General features: G+C 33.6%; 1 protein-coding gene across 11 annotated transcripts in view; it reads left to right on the top strand.

Annotated features, from left to right (window-relative positions):
• The window catches only part of Robo2 (roundabout guidance receptor 2), a 1,247,873-nt gene extending 1,223,991 nt beyond the window's left edge, over positions 1–23,882 (top strand). For 3 of the 11 annotated variants that reach the window (XM_013503739.1, XM_013503734.1, XM_013503742.1), the window contains 5 exons: positions 7,593–7,775; positions 9,954–10,127; positions 16,525–16,797; positions 18,636–18,836; positions 20,069–23,882. In XM_013503739.1, coding sequence (XP_013359193.1) covers positions 7,593–7,775; positions 9,954–10,127; positions 16,525–16,797; positions 18,636–18,836; positions 20,069–20,070 — 833 coding nt within the window. In that variant the 3' untranslated portion in view covers positions 20,071–23,882. The remainder of the gene's footprint in view (positions 1–7,592; positions 7,776–9,953; positions 10,128–16,524; positions 16,798–18,635; positions 18,837–20,068) is intronic. The other 8 variants (XM_013503753.1, XM_013503749.1, XM_013503756.1 and 5 more) reach the window with 5 other exon arrangements.
• The last annotated feature ends 822 nt before the right edge of the window (positions 23,883–24,704 follow it).

Raw genomic sequence — 24,704 nt, 5'->3', positions numbered from 1 at the left:
CATGCTAAGGAATGTTGTCCTAAAATGTGTATGTTTCCTTTGGACACTGAAGGCTAGTTTAGTGATCCTGATATCAGTACACAATGGAACATGCAGTGCTGTCTCACTTGACTCTGATGTTTGTGAGATAGTGAGTGCCTTCCAAGAGGATTCTGATCTTGCCTTTTGTTACTTTTGATTCTAAACATGCTCACGGTGTGATTTAGTCATTATTTGCAATTAAAATTCCCCTAATATTTTCATTTTTGTGAAACTAATGACCAATTTTAGTTAACAGATTTAGGTTCCATTTCTTTAAACTCTGAAGCCTATCAGAATGATAATACAATAGCAATAGGACATTGAGCTAGCAAGCCAATCTATAAAATTATGCAAGAGTTTATCTGGATATGTTGAACCCAACAGGTGCCACGTTAGGGAGAATCAGCACTTAACAAGCTACAAAGCCTGTCTTTGTAAAGAAACATGCATATTAACTGCAAATGTTTTCATAACAACTAAGTAGCTGGACATGGTGGTGCATGCCTGTAATTCCAGCAACTGGGAGGCTGAGGAAGGAGGATTGCTGTGAGTATAAGGCCAACTTGGGCTACATAGTAAGGCAAGCATAGCCTAAAGTACATAGCAAGATCCCATCTCAAACAATCAAATTAAGCTAAACCAACCAAACAAACACAAGTAAGTAAATTGTGAGGACTTCTTAAAATTTGAAATGATCATTCATGAGCAAAAAAGACCAGAAAAAAGAGAAGACTACCTGTAGTTCTATTTTCCATGAACTCAGTAATAAAAATATATATATTTGCATTTATGTTTATCTTATATGTTTATTCTAACAACAAACATTTATCTTTATTACTTCTAATCACTTGATTAGGGACTTAGATTAAATAATCATAACAATAATAGATATAGTAGGTAGCAAACATATAGTTCCTAATAAGGATTAAATACTCCCTAGGCAGTGGCCTAATTTTTGTGTTGCCTAGTGAGCATTTTTTAAAGGGTTTTAGAGGAGCAAGAAATAAATAACAACAAAAAATAAACAAGAATCAGGGGTTGGGGATTTAGCTCAGTGGCACAGCAACTGCCTGGCAAGCATGAAGTTGTGAGTTCAATTCCCGGTACCAGAACCAAAACCAAAACAAAAATAACTAAATAAACAGGAATGTATGACAGAGATTACAAAGCCTAGAATAATCAGTATCTGGCACTCTGTAGAAAAAAATCGCTATACCCATTCTAAAGTTTTACCATATATTGACAGTTTAATGCTCTAACCCTATTATTACTGCTCTGATTTTTTGTAGAAGAAATTGAATTGCAGAGGGAATTCAGTCTTATTTCAAGGTCACTCACCTGATAAGAGTCATAAAAATGGTCAAAATCAATCAGTCTTATTCTAAACATAAATTATCATGTTTCCTGCTCCATAAATGGCCAGTTTTCTTCTAATCTCTGGAATTAGCATATCTGAGAGGAAAATGATGTTCTGGTCTATATGTACAGGTGCATTTTCCTGTGTGTGTGCATATGTGTATGTGTATGTGTATGTGTGTGTGGACATAGACATATACTTATTGTTTCTTATCCTTTTCTTTATTAGTACCTGTTTGAAATACATAATGTCACACTCCTTGTGGGAACTTGGTACATGTGCACTGATGCATCTTCTTTCCTCTTTTCATCCCTTTTCCCTCCCTTCACCTCTCCTCCCTTCATCTCTTGATCCACTTCCTCTTAGAGAAAGATGTCTTTTCCTGCTTTCTACTGCCTATCTTTGATTTTGTTCTTTATTTATCCATTGGCTTTCTTATATGAGAGAAAGTTTGCTTGTCTGATTTATTTCACTTAACATTATGATTTAAAGAAGTATCCTTTTTCTACAAATGACCCAAGATTATCTTTTTTTATGGCAGAGTAGTCCTCCATTCTGTGTAAAAAACACACTTTCGTTATCAGTTCCTCTGTTGATGAATATATAGCTGGTTTCCAAGATTTAGCTATCATGAATTGGATTGCTATAAATATGGGTATATATTTATAAGAATTCAGTGTAATTTTATCACTGAGAAGTCCTTCACCCCTATGCACTTTGTCAAAATCAAAACATTTAATTTTTTAGATGTAACTTCATGATTTTTTCTCACACTTAGTTCCATGTTCATTTAGAGTGACCTAACAAAATAGAACACTACCAGTCCTTTTAGATGCAAGCATACTTTTATAATTTTTATCCTAATCTATGCCTATAATACACACCTATTTTGTTGCAATAAAGTACAGAACTGTTTTAGTTTAGAACTTTGCACTGTGTTTTGAGCTAGAATATAACCACTCAGAATTGTTTCAGTCTTTACAAATATATTTATAATATTTCTTCATGAACATCAAATCCACCAGTTTCAGGTAGCAGGGAATGGAAAAGCTTCAACACAGTTTTTTTGTAGTTCCAGGGTGGGAGTCAAGGGTAAGCGTTTCCTGAGTTTAATGACACCATCATAAAAAAGAAACAGAAGGCAACCGAAGAGAAGGCAGAACGAAAAATCTCCTGAACTTATACCCGAGATTCTAACTGCCCCCTGATCACAAAGCAAGGCTAGAGTAAGTCCTTTTAGGGAAAAGGAATAAAAATTCCCTTGACTGCTGGGCCCCACATGAATAGCACAGCTGAGAGGCAACTGTGGCTCCGTATTTTCTGTTTTATATCTCTGGAGGTTTTTACTACTACTCCCACACCTGATCAGTCCAAAAACAATGAAACCAGGCACCCTCAGTATCGGACTTGACCGTGTAGCTGTTGGGGTCTTGGCTGCTAAACATTTTGACCCGAAGCTTTGCTTCTGCTACAGAAATTTTAGAAACATAATTTTAGTTTTAAGGGAAATGCTAAAAATAATGAAATTATTTTCTCAGACTACCTTAACAGCTCTGTTTTCTGTGAAAAGAAACTAACTATATACTTCCAAATTTAATGGATAAAAAGATGTTTCTTATATGTATGATTTTGAAGTAAAGCAAGTTAATAGATGTCACATGTACCAAGGAAGAGATTCTTATAGCTTATTTTGCTTCTCCTACATGTTACACATTGCTCAGTTTTTGAGGAATGTCGATGGAATCGTTGTATACTCAAAATATTTGAGGGCAAAGGGAACTTCTGGAGACTAGAGTTGTTTTTCTACAAAAGTCAGGACCTGAACTGATTTGGCCAAAGATTATAGTTGAGGATTTTACCTACTAAGTAGTTAGACAAATAGCACTCAATAGGAAGAACTCCTGGATTAAATATTGGCTCAAAAAATGGGGGACTGTTAGTTTTTGTATCTCATAAAAATGGTAATGCAACAATTAGCAAGGTCATATTATAAAACACAGACTTTACCCTAGCTTAATGGATCTAAGGATAAGCATTTATCAGCATGGAAGGATTTAGCATAAAATGACATGCAAATGAATTGATGACTGATCATAAATTAATTTTAGTGCTGAAGATGTAATAGAGACACAGCAAGATGCCACTTTATCATGGTACTTTATGCTCAGTAACATGTGAGCAACAATTTAATGCCTTATGTGCTGTTCTTCTTTAGCAGCTTGAATAAATTTGAGGGTTTTTTTTTGCCTTTCAGCAATTTTAAACCTGAGAATTTTGGAAAGATTGAAAATGTGAACACAAATAAATTTGACTGTGTGACATAAATTCATTTTTCATTAAGTGTTTAAATATGTATTGATTATGTTTGGGACTGTAATGTGCAAAATGGTTATAAATTTTAACAATTTATCTCAAATCTCTAGCTAAGTGCTTTTACCTCACATTCACTTTGAATTTCTTATTTCTATCTACGTTTATAAGAAAGCAGTAGTTCAAAACATGACTAACCTTTTAATTTATGAATTATGCTTTAACACACTTCAACAATTATATTTACTGATATTTTATTCAACATTAAGATGACACTGAAATCCAGTGACTCATTCATGTGAATTTGTCACTTTTCTATCCACACTGACTCATCTTAACACACTTTGCTCTAATTTATTTTGTTCCTTCAAATTCTTTCTCTATTACAATTAGCCAAGAAGTACTCATCTTTTTTATTTTCTATCTGCCAATGGTGTGACAGGATCATACTTGAGGATATAACTTGCAGACAATTTTAGTTTCTGAACTTGCAAATTTAGAAAAAAAAACCCCATCACAGCAGTATTACCAAAGAAATGCCATCTGTGACACTTCCTAGTAGAGAATTAGCTTAACTCTCCCCTCAAAAATCCTATTCATCTTCCTACCAATGAGTTATACACATGAGAATTTCCACGCACACATTCACCATATTCTATGTAAATCAACTACTTTCCTGCCTTTGTCTTTGACTCAATCTCCAATGCTTCTTGCCATGTCTTCAAAAGTCTCACTCATGCAGTTTTTTTAATACTTCTTTTCTCTTTTCTGGGAAGAGTCAGTTGAATGGGAGATAGGACTTCAACTAAGTGTAGGTAAATAAACAATACTTTCACTTTTCATACTCCCCATTAGAGCAGAGAGTAGACAGACGACTTTAAAACAGAAGAGACGGACAACATAGATATATCTAACCACTTTAGGCCATGAGAAACATAACCACATAAAATGAAAGCGAGAAGGCAAAGAACATAGGAAGCAGTAAGTGTGTTAAGATGAGTCAGTGTGGATAGAAAAGTGACACATTCACATGAATGAGTCACTGGATTTCAGTGTTATCTTAATGTTGAATAAAATATCAGTAAATATAATTGTTGAAGTGTGTTAAAGCGTAAAGAATATATACATATATTTCATTTTATAACATGTATCATTATATAATAAAAGTTATATGTGTTCTATTTATTACTTTCTCATTTTGGATGATGACCACATTGCTTTTCCCCTTATCTGAGTAATCAACAAGGATTACTAACATTATATTCCTTGTCCTATAAATATCCTAGACCTGACTATGAGGACATCCTTTTTGCAAGGAGAACAAGTTCACTGCTGAGAAGTAATATATCAAATAGAATTGCACATAAATTTACAGAGAATAATGGAAATATTAAATGCACAGAATTCAGAATGTTCAGTGTTTTTTGAATTTCTATCCTACAATGCCCCTCGTATAAGAAATATGGAGATGAATAAATTAGTTCTTAACGTTCAGAATTTTCCTTCCAGGAAGAGGAAACATACATGTGCAACTAACTGTAACATAGGAAGAGCAGTGATACACTCTCATGTGCACAGTGAGAGACTGATTTTCTGTAACATAAAGTCATTGGTGAAGTAGAACTAAGGCCATCAGGCAGAAGGTATTTCATTCAGACACTGTAGTTTGGCAGTGGTTAACAGCGTTTGCAGGAATACAGAAGTCTGCCCAAAGAATGGGAAGTCATGCATACATGAATGTGGCAAAGACTGCCCTGGCTGTGTGACAGAACAAGGTAGCAAAGGTAGACTGGTCTTAATATTGAACAGTCTCCAGAGACTCAGGAAACACTTTGGATGTGGCATTGGTGGACTAGGTAAGAATTTCAATAAATTAGCAAAAGAGAATTCTGAGTGCTTCAGAAAGATAATTCAGCTACCAATCAGAAAGGTGGAATGAGAAGGAAATCAGGAGTTTAGAGCTGAAGAATAAAGAGTTGCTTGTTTGAAGAGAGACAGCATTTAGAAAAACAGAAAATAGCACATAGAAAGGGTAGGAACTGAGCTTTCGAATGCTTTAAAACTATTCTCAGATCTAGAGTCTCATATTTTTTTGACCCCTGACTGAATCACTTTGATTTTTTCTTATCTACTGTAGCATTATATTGCAAGGCCTATTGCATCATTGCTTCTTTCATTTTGGGCTGTTGGTCCTTGACTTGTGATTATTAACCTAGAAATGAATCTCTCCAAGGAGGCTCAGTTGCTGGTGTTATCTCAGATTCCTTGCAGTGGCCTGTATCGAGGGAATTTGTTTAGAAAGTGAAAGGTGTATCTGTGTGCTTTTGGAAAGTAGAATCAAAACGCTATCTTTCTCTGCTACACTTAACACCCTTTAACTTCTCAGATCATTCTAACCCTTCAGTTTCTGTCTGCTCTATCTTGAGAGTGCACGAATCCATGTTATTGTATTCTGTTACCTTGACTGCAAATACAAACTGCATCATGGCCATACTCCTAACTACACTCCTGTTTCTTAAATAAGGAAGACAAGGAGAAATAGTCTGTAACATTTGATTTTCAAATCTTTCATACACATATGTACATGCTTTCTTTAGGAATCCTAAGTAAGCTTTCTCTAAATACTGTTTTGTCCCTATCCTAACAAAAATTAGAGTAATTAGAGTGGTCTTCTATTGCATCATCAATTAATGTTATACCAACTTAAGTATTGTAATCCTAATTGTATTAAGTAATAAGTTCCTAGTATATTTTTTCTAAAAAAAATATAAAATGTTTAATGAGTTTCTGGAAAGTTAAGAATAAAATTATTTGCCAGTATCTTCAAAATTAACAGATCCTTACACATAAAGTTAAAATCATTTTCCCCTGTTGCCATGTTGCCTTTTACAGAAAAAAAAATCCATATTAATTTTGGTGATAGTCTTTCTAGAGGTTATATTGTAAGGATAGCATTAGTATTAAAGAGATAACTGGAATTTTTCAAATAATTAAAATAAAAGAAAGAATAATGAGTATTGCCATTAACACTTTTATAAAATATATTTTTCTTATGTTCTGCATTTGTTTTTAGGAGGAAGGGGCAAAAGGAAAATATATTTATACACAAGATATTTAAAATAGTTATACAGCTAGTTTGTCTTAGATTGCTGAGCAGAAAGATTTGTGCCAATATTGTTTGAACAAGATATCATGCTTATGTCTTGTACTCTGAATAACTACTATAAAGACAACAATACACAATGTACTAATTATTGTAACTCTCCTACTAACCTGTTTTATTATTTTTATGTTTTTCTCTTTAAAATAAAAAAGAAATGTTTGTAAAATTTGTTTATGACATTTGCTATTTCTCAAGTGATTAATTTCTTTATTTTAAAGTCTTAAAATGACTCTAAATCTTTGATAATAGAAAAATGTATGTATAATATCTGAGACACAAGTATTAATGTGGATTATACTGTTGAAGTCTGAACTAAGTTTAAAATATATTTACATTATTTTTTCAACTAAATCCCTTACTGGTTTAAAAGCACTCACTTGCTTTGACAAAATGGTCTTCCTTGAATTATAGAAATTTAATTTGTATAGGAGTTCCTTTTTGGAAACCTGGTTGTATAAAACTTTAATGTAATAATTGAACCATTTAGAACATGTTTTGTTCATTGCTGCAAACAGATACAGATTTTAAATTAGCATCATTCATTTACACTGAGAATATTTCCTTTTTTCTTTTGCTACACTGAGAATATTTAAATCGTGGATATTTGGCTAAAGAACTTGGGATGAAATTTAAAGGTGAACCGAGGTGCTAAGGCAGCTTACTTGCTCATTAGTATAGTGTGTTCAAGAAGATAAGATATCCAGTGTATACAACTCACTAGACAACTACATTTGTTTTTAGGTTCAATGGTAAATGGCTGGGGCTCTGCATCTGATGAGGATCATAACTTTTCTAGTCATAGATCTAGTGTAGGTAGCTCCTCAGATGGCTCCATCTTTGCCAGCGGCAGTTTTGCACAAGCACTGGTGGCAGCAGCAGATAAAGCTGGTTTTAGGCTGGATGGAACCAGCCTTACGAGAACAGGTTGGTAGAATCCAAGTCAACACTCTTTGCATGAGAAAATCTTGTCCTTTGGACACTGACTTTTTTCTCCTGTGCTTTCTCCTCAGCAAGTCTGACTTGTTTAATATGCATGATCACAGTTTGGATTCTCTGTTACCAGAACTGTCTTCTGATGTTATTTTATAGAGCCAAAAATATTCTACTCACCACCTTCAAATGCCTTTCTCTTCATGGGTCTGCTGATTAATTGGAATATGCTTCCTTTTTATATCACAACAAAGCAGCAACTAAGATTGCCATTAAATCTTCAATACCTCACACTTCGCAGAACCCTTACAAATCAATAATGAACCTCGTGATTAAAATTATTCAGCTTTTATTTCTATCACTTTCCTTCGCCCCATCTCTTTCTGAAAATGCCTTTTCTGGGAATGTTTCCTCAGCATGGGGTGAATGGGTCTAAGGCTGTTGGTCTAACAGTTTAAATAGCTGATGGTCATATTAATTGTTTGGCTAAGATTTTAATACAATAATTTATTATATGATTTCAAGGATGCTAATTAAAGATAAACCTACTGCATTTGCAAGTGGAATAAAATGATGACTACATGGATATCGCTCTTTAGAGTCATTTAAATTTGATTTCTAAGGAAAAATAATAATTTAAGAGGTCAATTATGTAATTGCATGCGCTGCTTATTCCTCAAAGAAAGAAATGCAACGTTAGCTCTAACAATATGTCAGTAATTATAATCATTTGTTTTGCTAGGGGCAAAAGGAACTTTGGCATGGTGTATGCCCTGATGTTTGTATGTATACATCTTAAGTGTACATATAGCAAAGTAATCTATGAATTAAACTGACATGTCTTGCAAAACATAGTAATGAAATTAACCTAAGTGGATTTTTAAATCTTAGTAGTATTCAAATAGTAAATAAAAATGATTTTGACCCTTTACTAATCTTTCAAGCCATAAAAATGAATCTGAGAAGTTGCTTTTAAAACACCATCAATATTTCTTGTGAGCTTGGATTTAGTCTTGAAACAAAATAAAAAAAAGATTTCTCAAGCATTGCAGAGGATTATTTTCATATAGCATCTGAACTAAAATATGTTGTAAGTTAACTGTTATTTGAATTTTCTTACAATGTAAAGTGTAAGTCAAAAACTTCATGTTGCCTGTGTGCTTTTTGTGGCATTAGCTAAAAGCAGAGCAGTGAGAAAGTGCAAGGAAACTAATAAATTTTGAAGGCAAAATGCATTTCTTGCATGTATGCTAATAGCTAATAAAGCATCAAGCAATATCATGTCCTACTGACTTAGGAAATGTGACTATGTACAGTGATTTTCTATGGAATAAAAGCATGCTCAAGAGAAAAAAATACACACACATAAACCAGGCCTCTCTCACTACAATAAACGCAGTATTAAAATAATAAGCTGTTGAAAATTTACTAGCTAACCTTTCCCTTGAAAGAATTTATGTTTATATGTACTAAATCACAAAGAAAATAGCATATTTGACTTTTCAATGAGAATTTAGAATCTACTCAGATACAATAGCATTCTTCAGAGAGCATCTATTACACTTTGGGTATACAAGGTCATTTTAACCTACTGCCCCCTGATGTTATTTTTTGCTAAAAAATAAAGATAGAATACATTATGTACACACATTTCTTAGTAAGGTCAGTGGAATATATGTATCTGAGTAGATATTTTTGTAACATTTCAAATATAATTATTACAAGATGTTTTTTTCTGTTTTCAGAGGGAGTTTGTAAGATTCCAAGGATGAAATTTCAGTAAACAAATAAGGCAGTGCACAGTTCATTTTAGAAATACCTTCTTTAGAAAAGTACATGCCGAATTAATGTTGATATGCCTATGAAAGTATCACTAAGATTGTCAGGTTTAAATAAAAGTAAAACCAGGTAATAATGAGCTTTTGGTTGGTAGATTTGCTTATGTTCACTCTTTTGGAATACTATTTGGTGCATGAGGTGTTCTTATTTTATTAGAATTTGGACAAATTCTATAGAGCAGGACCATATAGAGATGTGTTAATATTGGATATCATCAAAAGGAATCCCTAGGTAGTTTCACAGATTAGTTTTAGTAAGATCAGAACTACAAGAAGTAAGTATTTGCCATTCTGATGACATTCTCTGTACTCCATTCCCTCCATTTCCTTTTAGGAAAAGCCTTTACCTCCTCTCAAAGACCTCGACCCACCAGCCCATTTTCTACTGACAGTAATACCAGTGCAGCTCTGAATCAAAGTCAGAGGCCTAGGCCCACCAAAAAACACAAGGGAGGGCGAATGGACCAACAGCCAGCATTGCCTCATCGCAGGGAAGGAATGACAGATGGTAGGTTTATTTCCTTTCGTCTTGTCTTCTTACTGAAGAGATATGCTCTGTGCCATCATTAACCTAGATGAAAATAGCTTTGATAGATTAGGCATTGCCTCATGACATAACAAAGCAGAAGCCCAGCCATATGGTCTTATTTAAATAAAACACCCTATTTCCAACAATCTGAAACTACTTTTGTATTACCAATCCTCAAGAAAGATATGCCATACCACTTTTCAGTGTTGATTTTTCTAGTCTTCTGGCATTTTTCTTTAGTGCTTTTTAGCAAACATTTCACTTGAAGAAAGTGAACATTTCACTTCAAAGAAAGAGTAAACAGCATGTGCACTTCTTATAATATCAGAAAATTGTAATCCCTTAGATGATATTTCATTTTTGGAAAAGATTTTGAAATCACTTTTCAGTTTCATGAATTTCAGGGCTCAAAGCATGCTCATGTAGTTGAAGAAGAGTCTCATGTGAGACTGGGCTGCGATAATTATTATAGCCTTAAATACACTGGAAATTTATTTCTCACAGTTCTGGAATCTAGAAAGTCAAAACTGAAGGTGCTAACAGATTTGGTGTCTGCTGAGCACTCTCTTCTTGGTGCTTTCTTATTGTGCAAGCATGTGTGGAAGAGATCTGTCTGGGTGTGTTATACATGGACACAAATTCCATTCATGAGGAATCTATCTTCATGACCTAATCAACATCCACAGCCTGCCCCTCCCAATGCCATGATATTGGAAGTTAGAAAGTCATCATGTGAATTGAGGGAGATACAATGGGTCAGCAATTTATTTTCTTGTTAAAATCCATATAGTAATTATTTATCCTTTCTTTTTCTGGGGGCATATGGTCTCTATCTCAGCTACTTAATGCTGGCATTGTTGGAGAAGTATAGCTACTGGAAAAGTAAAATAAAAATAAAATATGGGTGCAACTGAATGCCAATAAAGTTTTATTGACAAAACAGGGACTACCTAAATTTGGCTTATGGTCCATAGTTTGCTGATATATATATATTTTTATTTTATGTATCATTTAATCTTTGAATATTTGCCTAATAACTTCCAGTTTCAGAAAACAATATTACTATTTCATCAATTCCACAGAGCACAAATCACATTTTCCTAATTATTTCCTACTTAATTCTTTTCTTTTAAAGAATGAATCAAAGTATTTATCCTCAAGTTTTATTCTAAGAAAAGGTAGCAATATATTTAACTTCCCAACATAATGTTAGACCCAACAGTAAATTTTCTTTCCCTTCTCCTATAAGCATATGAACTTTGTCTTGAGATGGTTTTATTAAACACCAAAAGAATGAAGTTAGCCAAACTGAATGTTAGAAACATTTAGGGAAATCTTAAAATATATCATGGAGATTCAAATTATTCTGGTGGGTAAAACCCAGTTATGAGTATTTTTGAAGCTCAGTGGATAGGTCTAATATATAACTGTCTTAGAAAAGCTGTGATTTAATCCTTAGCACTCTAAGACTTATTAAGTTCTGGAAGTCCTAATTGGAAAATAAGAAACTGTTGTTAGTTTCAGGGGAGAGATATTCACTGTCTGGCAGCCATCTTTCCACTTCCTTTTATCACTTTATACTTTAAGACTTAAAAAACAAAATGTGCTTAAAAGTTTTCCACTTTACTTATTTTTCCTGTTTTTTTTTTTTTTTTTTTTTTTTTTTTGGTTTTTTTCCTGTACCGGGAATCAAACTCAGGACCTCGTGCTTGCCAGGCAAGCACTGGGCCACTGAGCTTAATCCCCAGCCCCTGCTTTTGTTGTTTTTCTTGGACAATTTCCTTAAAATATGGGATTAATGTTGCAAAGGAGGGTTTTTAAAATTTTTTATAAATAGTTATCCTGTCATGAATAAAGCTGCTTACCACTTCTTTTCTACCTCAGATGCTTTTAAGATTAGTTGAGCACTTAGTCTATGTTGTTGATATTATTCTCTCTAAATAAAAGGAAATCTCTCATAGATATAGTAGCTACAAATCTAAGAATTAATAATTTTGCATATTTTTCCCAGAATACCATGGCAAGAGAAAAAAGTTAGTTGAATATTTTCTTTGGTTTTTCAGGAATGTTTGAAGACTGTATCTAGAATATGTGGATGATATAAAATCCAAATCAACAGAATAGAAAATTCTCTTTCTTCATATTATATTTTTCTTGTAAGAGTTCTCTGTAAATCTTCCTCAATTCATTTGCTTCCTGGTTGAAATCATGATCAACATATTGCTTATCTTTATAAAAATTAAATCCCTACATGTTCAATTATGGAAACATTCTAAAAATGGTGATAGATTATGTGTTATTAGTAGGTATATTTTAGATAGAGTGATATTGGAAAGGAAATTTTGGCTCAAATATTTTCAGAACTGTTCAAGCAAAAGATATTTTAGATGTGATACAAGGACTTTTATTTTAAACACCAACCTATAAATTGTTCTTAAGAATACTGTTATTTTACAACAAATGCTTATGCCATAGCATTTCTATGATAGGAATCCATATGTCAGGAATAATTTCAAGTATCTTTATGTAAAATCAAATTGGGAAAGTTGGCACTTAGTAACATGCACTATATAGGCAGATACTTTACACTGAAATGTTTGCATTATAGAGTGTATAATATTGTTTTATAGTTATATTAATTAAGGTAATTATTTCTAGTTGCTTTATCAAACAGCCCCTAACGCTGAGTCTTAGCACAGTAAAAGTTTCTTTCACATTGACAATCATCTACCAAGTTCACATGGCTTTCCTCTAAGCAGTAATGTAAGTATGCAGACCTCTTCAGTGTGAGAAAGCCACCATTTTTATAATTGGATCATCATGGTTCCTTAGCAAGGGGGAGACAGAAACATGAATGGTCTTTGGAAGGTTTTAATGACAAGTAGCAAGTGTCATTTTTCACATTTCATTGGCAAGAATTCTATCCCATAGAATCAAACTAACTTATGGGGTAGGAAAGTAATCGCTGTGTCCGATAGGAAGAACTGGAAATGACTTGAAATATTATTCTCTATTCCAAAGACTGTACAAAAATCCAGACACATTTAAGGAGTATTCTCTTGTGTAAAGTTTCTCCTAACCTTTGCTGAATAAAGATCTTCTCTCTTTACACAGTAAGTTAATGAGTAATCTTTGAAACCAGTACACTCACCAGTGCTAAAGGAAGAAAGATCTTTATCCATTGAGCCTTTTTCCCTAGCCCATCTCCTTCCAGCCTGTTCTCTCTTCCCCTTGGTTCTTAATACCTCACTTAGAGAAAGGGCTCTTTCCTAGCTCTGCCATATACTGGCTTTGACCTTTGAGCAAATTCATCTTTTCATGAATCTATTCATTCAAATATATTAAGCATGCATCATATGATAGGCAATGGAAACAAATAGATTTCCTGGTTACCTAGAGCTTACATACTAGAGGCAGAAGATAGACAAGTATACAAGTGAAAGTGCAAAGTATGTAAAAGGGTGATCATTGCCATGGGGAAAAACAAAGGGAAGGAAGTTTAGAAATACAAGGGTCATGAGGAGCTGTTTTTAAGTAGGGTTTTTAGGGAAAACCTCACTTACAAACTGACATTTGAGAAAAGACTTCAAGAATATAAATGAAGGAATAATGCTTGTTATTTAAGGACAGGTCATTCTAGGAAATAAGAACAGCAAGTGAAGGATAGAGGCTTACTTGAAATAAGGGCAGGAAACAGTGTGGCTGAGGCCGGCAGAACAGTAGGACAGAGTGTGAAGGCAGGCCAACGGACAAGGGCCACTGTGTGCGGACTCTTATGCTATAGTATTTGGAGTGAGAAACTCCTGGAGCTGTGGGTATGTGTGTGTGTTAAAGGCAGAGGAGTGGCATGATCTTCTACATTTTTGTATTTTGAAACGGTCACACTTGCAGTTGTATTGCTATATACTAAATGGGACATAAAAACAAATCACATAGGAGAATGTAGAAGCAATGTAAAGGAAGAGGTGATGGCCGATCAGGCCAAGGTAGAATTAGTAGAAGCAATGAAAAAGTTTGGATTCTGGAGGTCAGAATTTCTTAATGAAATTAATCTAGGATATAAAGCAAGGAAGTTAAAGATCGCTTAACAGTTCTCACACAGAATAAAATTGCCACTCATGAAAGGAGAAACACTACAGAAGAAGCATATTTAATAAACAGTGATTTGCAGCTCAATTTTGATTTGTGAAATTTGACAGTGCTACCAAGTGTGTATTTCCAGAGCGTACCCTTAGTATCTAACTCCAGAGACTTTCCAGAGTGTATTTGGTTTTGTGAGTCTGGCATTTACTGAAAGAGAGACCCAGAGTGGAGATACTGTACTTAATTTATTTGTACCCCCTTTTTTTACTTAAAAAATGAAGACAATAAAGGCATTCGTTTCAATGGACTGTTGCTGCCTGACAAGAGTTAATTCTTAGAATGCCAGTAAGATACTCTTTAGTAAATTCACTTAGTTGAAATGAATCAACATAGAATTGAATAATAAATTTAATTTAAGGAAAAGTATTTGATTATATACTTTTATTTCTTCTACAACCATTTGTAATTCCATCTCTCTTTCTAATTTATTTATTTCAGTTTGCATACAGTATATTTTCTTCTTAGCTGATACAATCTGCAAGGATATTACTTAATTATAAGCTATATAATTTCAGGTTAAATAGTCATCAGAATATTAGTTGACATAAGCAGATGCCATATTGGCCATTTTAGAAATTAAGTTGCTCTGATGCAGAATAAAAATCAATGACAAGATATGTTATTTTGGAAGCAAATAATATAATTTCTCTTCACTGACAGTCTAAATCCAATAACTCAAATTAAACAATTAATTTGTATATATAATAATGTATAGGGGGTAAATATATTGAATATTAAATATTGAATGTAAATACCAAATTCACTGGCTACTTATATCTCAGCATTGTATTAGCTCTTCATTTTAGAAGAAATGTTTGAAATACAACTATATTATCTGAGACAGAGGCCCTATCTCCTTCAATAATGAATAATTCATAATCTAACATGAGGACATACATAAGAACTAAAAATGCTTCTTCAATTTAGAAACTTCCAGAGTTAATGCTTGTTTTTATCTGCTAATGAAGGATAATGTCTTGAATACAGTTTAAAACTAGCAGCTTAGCCTAACTTTCAAGAAAATATCTTTTGTAGGTAAAAAATTTAAACTTTTATCTTTTAAATTTCAGGAATAGAACATTACTAGAAACAAGAAATACATTTACAAAAATGGCATGGGAAATAACTGCCTTTATTACATATAACATCTTCTATTAATAAAACAAGTATATATTATCTATATTTGGTTGTTATGAACAAATAATGTAATTATAAATACCCTAAGGATGAACAAAAAATTTAAAATAGCATGCAAAAATTCTAACAAATTGATTTAAATGAACATTTAGAAGATTTTTATTCTTCAATAAAATGATTTCCTAGCTACTATAATACTTATAAGTAGAAGGAAATATGGTTTCATGGTTGAAGATATTAAAAATATAAAGGTGAATATCTAAAGAGCTAAAAAAAAGGGAACAGAAAAATTAGCTGATGCTTGAACTTTAAATTTTCTCATATTCAATTTGTAATTTTAACAGGATTTCTGAAAAATTATGTATTCTACCACATCTAATATTTCTATGATCTATTGTCTGCTCTAGCATATTCACTCCGTACTCTGAGCATTGGTTATTACTTATTAAAATTAATACATTAGAAGATTATGATATATTAGTTGCAACTCATTAGCTGACTCATGAAACAAATAGCCAGAATTGATTGTCACAGAGGATGTTAATTATATTTAATAAATGTTAGCTTAACCCTTGGACTGTTGTTAAATGTGTCACATACAGGGGTAAAGGCAGTAATATGTTGCATATGATACGGCATATAGTTCTGAATTTCCCGAGGGTGAAATTTCCTATGGAGATTGGCAGGAGTGATTTGTTCTCAGGGACTTTTATTAGCACAGCTCCTAGAATTCCAAGTGATATTTTTTGTCCTAGCATTTTTGCCGTAAAGGAGGCCACCAATGAAGTGATATAAACCATAACTGACCTTTAACCCTGAATGCTAACATTCAGTCACAGTGTGCACTTGAAAACATTTCCCATGTTTAACAATTCCATAAAACCAGTCAGTTTTATTTCAGTGATGCTGTGGTGAGAAGATGGCCCTGAGATCAGTAATGTGTTTTTGGATACCAATAATTGACTTTTATTTTCCCCAGATTTCTTTTGCATGGGTGATAAGGGCAAGGGTATTTTCTTTTTTTTATCAACTTGAACTAAAACTTGTATTTTTCATTAAATTTTAGTCCATTCTAAATATTATTCAAAATTTTTAGATCTTCCACCACCACCAGATCCCCCACCAGGTCAGGGTTTAAGGCAGCAAATAGGCCCGAGCCAGCATACTGGTAACGTGGAAAACTCAACAGAGAGAAAAGGAAGTTCTCTAGAGACACAACACGCATCCAACTTAGAAGACACAAAGAGCTCACTGGAGTGTCCAGCTAAAACCTCTCTAGAGTGGCAGCGACAAACCCAGGAATGGATAAACTCCACAGAACGCCAAGAAGACACACGGAAAGCCCCACACAAACAAGGTGTTGGATCAGGTGTGTTCTGCACAGTCCCAAAAAAGCATGGACTGTTACCATTTTTTTTTCTACCTGTCTTAGAAATGGCATTTGTTTAAGGGCCTTTGAAATACACTTGCCTTATATCAGTAATTGAAGTTGGAGTTCTTTAGCAGAGCTCAGTGGAATATGCCATAAGGATGATTGTCATGGGCACTGCTCCTCAAGTTGATCTATCTGTGGGGTATTTGATTCCAAGAGACCTCCAGTCTTCAACAACTAGGAGAGGGCCAGGGAGATAGCTCAGTGGCATAGCGCCTGCCTGGGAAGTGTAAGGGCTTGAGTTTGACTCCCAGTGCAACAAAACAAAACAGAACAAAACAACAAAACAAAACAAAAAACCAGTACTAGGAGATAATTTGATTTTTTTCTTTATAATCTTTACATTGAGTACTTTGAAGGCTACACAAGTTCATCTTTTGTGTCAGTTCAATTACTGCTTTCAACAAGTATGCTCAGTTTGAGTGGAGTAACAAATCACTTGAAAATATAACTCACTTCAGTCAAATAGGTGATTTGATTGAAATTGTAAAATTACAAGTAAATGCCCAATCAGAGTCCTCATGTTGGAAAAGCATAAACTGGATTTATATCTTCTCCAACTTATTAAATGTAGTTTATTGTTAACTCTTGGCTAGGAATGTTCTTGTCAATAAATCCAGCCTCCTGGAGATGATGCAAATGATATGTCATAATTTCTAGTTGGATATTATTGAGGGTGGGTTATTGAGCCTGTTATAGAAATATATTTATTGGCACATCTTATAGTGGGTACCAACACCTATACACATACACAGAGATTTTGAAAGTCTTTCTGCATTCATTCCTTTATGCATTTGGACTCAGTCTTTTCTAGATATGTCCTCTCACCATGCATTTTCCACAATTATATTTTGTCACAACTTGTCCTCAAGTGTTTGGAACATTTAATTTGTATGGGGATCAGAATATGACAATGTTAATGTCTAGATCTAATGAGGCATTCAAGAAGGTTACACCATTCTACCTGTGAGAGGAAAAAAATAGATGATTCCTATGTTAAACACTGTATAAGGAGAGATAGAAAATTCAGTCATCTTTCATTAGTTATCAAATCACTCAATAATGGCTTATATACCTAGAAAGAAAAACACTGGAGTAAAATTGGGTAAGGGTGAGGATAGGAAAATATGAGAAGAAAGAAAAAGAAAATTTTAAAGTATTACATAATTATTGAGTAATATAAATCGTGGGTCATTTGTAGAGAGACAATAGAAAATAATAACACATGTTAAAATGTATGGGTTTCTCTTTCTTTTAATGAAATACAAGATGTTTCTAGTATATTTATATCACATGAAAAAAGAAATTTTAAAAGTTTATTTAATTAACTAATACAGAGTTCTTTAAATTGATTGAAAAAATGTTGCTGTAATTTAACTTAAAATAAAAATCATGCTTCTTCCATCTTAATGGGAAAATTCAATTGGAGCCTCATTGAAAACTTTTCTCAGATATGCTTTTTGTTAAGCAAACTATGGTTCATTTTATATGGCTCTTTTTTATAATGAATTTAAATTTTGCAAATGATATATAACATCATATACTTATCCCAAGATCTGTTTTAATTTAATCCTGCTTCAGTTCCTATTGTAGGAAGTGTTGCTTGTGCGTGGAAATTCCTTTAATATCCGGGCCTGATTAAACCTCAGAATTTTCATTTTACTGAAGACTGACATAATAAAATGGTCCATTCTGAGCTTACTATGTGAGAGTGAAGTTTCTTTTTTGCCTGCACGTTGCTGTTCAATTTAGCCTTTTGTGTCTCTCTCTTTCAGAGGAGGCCTTGGTGCCCTACAGCAAACCCAGCTTCCCATCTCCCGGTGGCCACAGCTCATCGGGAACATCTTCTTCGAAAGGGTCCACTGGACCCAGGAAAGCCGAGGTGTTGCGAGGGGGCCACCAGCGCAATGCCAGTGACCTTCTTGACATAGGATATATGGGCTCAAATAGTCAAGGACAGTTTACAGGTGAATTATGTAAGTGTTTTGGGTCGCTTAAAGGCTATAACTCAAAGAGAATATTAGACTAAGGGTATCACCATATTAAACACATTCAGAATAATAAAAGCCTTGCTCTGCAATGAAAAAAAAAATCAATAGTGATTTTGAAACATGTTGATCAGAAGTTAGACAATTGTTATTCCTGGCCAGCAATGACAAATATCTCATTGATATTTCAAGTTGATTTAGGTTGTATAAAAATTGTTTTAATGTAGGGAGTTGCTCTTAGTTCTTACAAGTTATAAATAGTCCATGGTCTTCCTGTCTTCTTCTTTTAATTGAGGAAAGTCTTAGTAGTTTCAAAGAATTCTTTAAGAATGCTTCCTGCTCTAGTTCCTTTTCATTTAACTCTTGTTTTAAAATTTAGAGTAAGAACCTTGAAAAGTTGATTTTTGTCTTTAATTTGTGATATTTTGACTATAATGATATATCTGATGAATAAATATATCTTTTTAAATAAAATGTGGACACCCATAGTTACTATCATCAACTTTCAAATATAAAATACTAGGTAACGGAGAAAGATAGAAATGTCTCAGTGTGTCAAAGAGAAAGCGCTGTGCACTTTCTGGTAAAGTCACCCGGAAATTTACCATTTCCCTAACTTATGTCAGGATGGTACCCACTTAGCATTTTCATTTGCTGCTATGAATTCAGCGTTAAATCTCTGCTAAGGAAACAGTCATGGGTTCCGATATTCTCAACCATTTAACTGGTTATGTGGCGTGAGAAAATAAGCTATTTTCCTAGTGTCTGGATTTGTGTAAAATATAGGGTTACTCTTAGGTTCACTTTACATACTGTTTAGGAGACTTCATGAGCTGATAGAAGGGAAAAATATTTTTAAACTAATGTTTCATTGACCTGAGTTATTTTGAGCTATTATTATGTGTTAATTATTATAAATTATTTGTCATTTTTAATTTATAGCTAGTTAGATTTTTCCTTAACTTTTATTTGAAATAACGATAGACTCACAAAAACATACCTGTTTTAGCAGTTAAATGTTGAAATTCTACAGAGTTTATCTTTCTTCATTTTCAAAACCTTCAAGTAAAATTACTTAAGTTTACAAACTCAGAATCTGATGATTTTATCTTCATTTATTATCTGGTTGCCCCGATTTCAGTCGTACTGTTCACAGAAAAAGAATACTTAACGTAAATGTAAGCATTGTTTCTGATTTCTGATTTTTCTTCTTTTTCCAGAGTAACTGAGAGGAGACCTTCAAAGCTGCTCTGAAGGACCATCAGGTCCGAACTCATGGAAGTTATGACACTAAACAGTGCAATGAACAATTTCTTTTATTTATGTACTATTAAAAGAACTGTAAATGCAATGTAAAGACACACAGCCACACATATCCCACAGATATCTTACTTGTGTTCTTCTCTTAAGTAAACCACCCACCTTAACTCTTTCTTGTCAGGAGTATATAAAAGAAGGAAGAAAACAAAACTCAGAAACTCACCCTCCAGGAAGAAAAGGATTTTCCTCTGTATATAATTTCTTTTGTGCTTTGCTATGCAAGCTCACCCTTTTTAGCTCTGTTCATATTATTGTCTGTTCTTAATTGTCTGTTGTACTATATGTGAATTAATGGGCTGTGTTGCCATATATTAACTTTTAATTGTGTAACTTTTATGTTTAAATTTTGCACTGCAATTTTATTTGGTGATAAGCACAAATCTCTACTCCTCAAAACATGAAGAAAGATTGAATGTGAAGGGAGTTGCTGTACTGTAAGTGAGTTGGATGATGCTGGTGTAACCCGTCACATTAGATGGCTCTCAGTGGGGGTGTAGAAAGAGCAAGATGCAAAGGAATAATGGTACTGGCAAAGTCTTCTCTGAATTGAGAAGTGACTCAATTTACAAAGCTTTTATTGCTGACAAAAGTGAGGGTCAAAGGAAGGAAGTCTAAGCCTTTAGACTGAATACACATTCAGATATGCAGGTAGTGAAGAGGAACTAATCTTGCTTTTAAAAAAAGATAAAGTTTCATTTAGAATCAATTTTACCTAAAGTTCTAATTGACCCACCTGAGAATTACAAGAAGCAAAAGAAAATTAAGGCGTTTCACAAGAGCTGTATTTATACTACCGTTTTTAAATAGCATTTTCTGAATTATCATAATTAATATTTCCAACTCATTAAGTCAGAATATAACATGAAGCTCCCCAAGGAAACAACCAAAATGAACTCTAGAGTACCTAGAAAATAGTTAAAGAAGCTATTTATTATTAGGACATACTCAGGCTGCTTCTAAATATGAACTCTTTTGCAATATCTTATTTCATCTTTCTAATACATGTACAGTACACAATAGAGGTTAGAACTGCACCACTTAAATTCATGACTTTTATAAAAATAATGCAGTCTACATACACTTTCATGTTGCATTTGATTAAGAAGCAAAGTCAATGCCACCCAATGTATAGCCAAATTGTAAGTGCTTATAAAGCAGTGTTCAGAGTATGTTCAGCTCACAGTAAGTAGATTTATTGGAATAAACACCTTTTGGTAGAGTCTCAGAAATTGGCTACCAATTAAAATCTGTTTGACCCATTTTAAATGAGTAAATTGAAAAAGAAAATTGAAAACGAGGAAAATTGCATGTTTATGACACTTTTTAAATAAAATCAAACCTTGTAAGTGGACATTAATAACGGCGTCCTGCCTTATTTGTTTTCACAACATTGAGAACAGGAAGTTCTGAACATCAGTTATGCACACTCCAAATATGTGACTTTGAAATCTGTTAAACTACTGTACATGTATAATCAATCAGTAAAGTAGAAGATTCTTGTGATTCCCACCTGTGACATTTTCTCATGTACCACCTACACAATCTTAACCTCTATTTCTGCCTATATTTTCTAATGCTTTTTCTCTATGTTCAGTACTTGGGTGATTGAAAATTACTCAATGTGATGACCATGATAAATTCTAAAATAGGGGACCCCCTGCATGACAGTTCACACTCTGCATGGTTTTGGCTCAGTACAGCTCACGGGTAATATCATTAAATGTTCCATCATTTTTGTTCCCCCGTGACTGCATCAGCACAGGCAGCATAGATTTCAGAGTTCTTGATAGGTCCCACCATCTTCTCGGGGCCACATAGTTCGTTTCTTCACTGAAGAGAAGAACTTTCAGACACACTTATAAAACCCTCCACCAACTTTCTACCATCAGTGCCTGAATTTTAATGCAGTTTGGTTTCTATCTAGGACAGAGACTGGGAAAGGGGAAAAGATTCTGCAAAAATGATACATGATTATTACCAACTCTAAGACATAATTTCATCATTTGTGCAGTTCCTTGCTTCACCTTCCTGCATTTAAAAGCAAATTTCTAAGTTGTTTTTATTCATTTGTTTTCCTCTTTTACTCTGCTCAGTAATGGAATATAGTTTAAAACTTCGGTATATTACACATTACACATTGCCTTTACACTTAATAACTGGCACTTGTGGATGATTTGTAAGTCAAGACTTCAAAGTTGTATCTTGGTTTTACAGATGATTTGTAGAATAATGCAGGGCATAGCATCGTACTTTTTTGTGATTGTTTTCAATGCACAAAAATTTTTAAAATATGTCAATACAGACCTTGTAGCTACTTGGAATATTCTTTTAGAATAATCCATATTGTCTGTTAAATCTTATTTTAAATAAATTAATCTGTCTAATCTATCACCCAATATACATATGCATAGTATCCTCACATGGAGGATAATAAGGTATAGCTATATGAATTCAGGAACCATATCAAAAATGAAAAGCTTTTATCAGCTTGCTATTTTCAAAAATTTACTATCAGTGAAGTCAGAATATTAAAAGAAGAATACCAACCTGTATAACAGCCACCTTGGTTTTCTTTGTGTGACATTAAATGAATGTGATTCAAAATTCACTGAATTCAGTCTTTGCTGGTCTAAATAGCATTCAGGCCAGCATACAGGATCAGGGGGAAATGGTGGAAGATAAATTACTCTTATCTTGCACTCCTAGGCAATGAGGCTATGCAGTCACACCAGACACATGTGTTCATAACAGGCAGGGTCTGCTTCCCAGTGCTCAAACTCAGGTATGCCAGCATATGCAGTAGAGTCAACGTGCCCACCTCCAAATCTTTGCCATACCTTTTAAAAATAGGATCATGCAGGGGCATGAAAACAATTGTTTCCTTCACAGGATTTGAATCAAGTTTAAGAAAGAATAGAGGAAAGTCAAGACCAACGTGTGAGGTATCACACAATCAACTAGAACCATTGGAACTAGAACCATTGCAAGTTTACTTGCTTTGAATAAGAGAACAAAATTCATGGTGTTCTCTGTCATAGTTGAAAGCTCTAGGTATTTAAATATATTTTCAATGGAATTTAGTTCAAAGTTTGTATGTACTTTGATGGAACACCTCCCAATTTCACTTCAATATACTTATGTAATTGTCCCTTGACAATAAAATAATAACAATGCCAATGAGCTCTAAACTGTGGATTACCTCCACTGGAAAGTGATTGTGTGTCAGTATTAAAGATATGCAGAACTATAAGAATCACTAATGTTAGTTTCCTCATCTGCTTCTGTACGTTGTGTTTATAGAACTACATGACAAACATTGGTGTAAATCAACATGTTTTCCACATTATCTTAGAGGTGAAGTTATGTTTATTTTGCTTCTTTATAATGTGTTTGTCAAATGAAACACCATTCATTTTTAAGTGACATACTAATTTTCTTTAATTTCATGATTTCAAAACCATTTATTGTGACTTTAAAGTGTTGCAAGATAAGGGATTTTGTGGCCGTGGTAGATTTTTTTATACTTTGTTTTATAGGTAGATTCTTTTTTTAAACTGTAGTTGGTTTAAGTCACCAAACAGCGTCTAAAATCTTACTGTGTTTCATTTGATGTTGTTAGATTGGCAAAGAAATTGGCATAAAAATTGGTTAATAGTATTGTCAAAGAATTGTGTATTGTGTACTCACTGGGAAAAATAAAATATATTCACATTTCAAATTTGTAAAACAGCCATTTATATAAAGAAAACTTGCTTGTAAAAAACCAAAAATAGACCATTTGGTCAGGTCACTTTGAGAACTCCACATTAATATTTTGTAACCAGATGGATAATCTCATTCTATACTTGAGCCATGGATTGAAAAGTGATAAACAGGATATGACACTGACTTACAGTAGTCATTAAAAGACACTGATAGGGGGCTGGGTATTTAGCTCAGTGGCAAAGCGCCTGCCTGGCAAGCGCAAGGTTGTGAGTTCGGTTCCCAGTACCGGAGAAAAACCAAAACCAAAAAAAAAAGACACTGATAATGAGTGTAACAAATATTTGAAATTATACATTCCACTCTATGAGCACATTCCTGATCTATTACTTTCCTTACACAATAATGATCTCTAGACAGATACGACACAGATGTTTTATCTATAGAATTAATTATTTTAAAAGTGTAAGTAACTGAGAATTAGAAGCAAGTGGATATTTCTTAATTTCTTTGGAATAATTATAAATTTCATTTAAAATGTTTGATATAGAAAAATTAACTTGGGGCTGGGGATTTAGCTCAGCGGCAAAAGCGCCTGCCTGGCAAGCGCAAGGTTGTGAGTTTGGTTCCTGGTACCGGAGAAAAACCAAAAAAAAAAAAAGAAAAGAAAAATTAACTTGTAGACAGTAGCAAAAGAAAATCTACAATTTAATGATACTTCATAAATATTCCATTATTTTTCATTGTAAAGTACAGCCATAGGGTTTGATTCTCTTCAAAACTTAAAAGTTTTATGTTCTTAAATTAATGATCACATCAAAAGTCATGGTTCAC

The sequence above is a fragment of the Chinchilla lanigera genome, unplaced genomic scaffold (assembly GCF_000276665.1).
Source record: "Chinchilla lanigera isolate Chin_1 unplaced genomic scaffold, ChiLan1.0 scaffold00006, whole genome shotgun sequence".
In the NCBI taxonomy this organism is placed as follows: domain Eukaryota; kingdom Metazoa; phylum Chordata; class Mammalia; order Rodentia; family Chinchillidae; genus Chinchilla; species Chinchilla lanigera.
Note: the sequence above shows the minus strand (reverse complement) of the source record. Positions and strands in the feature narration are given on the sequence as shown.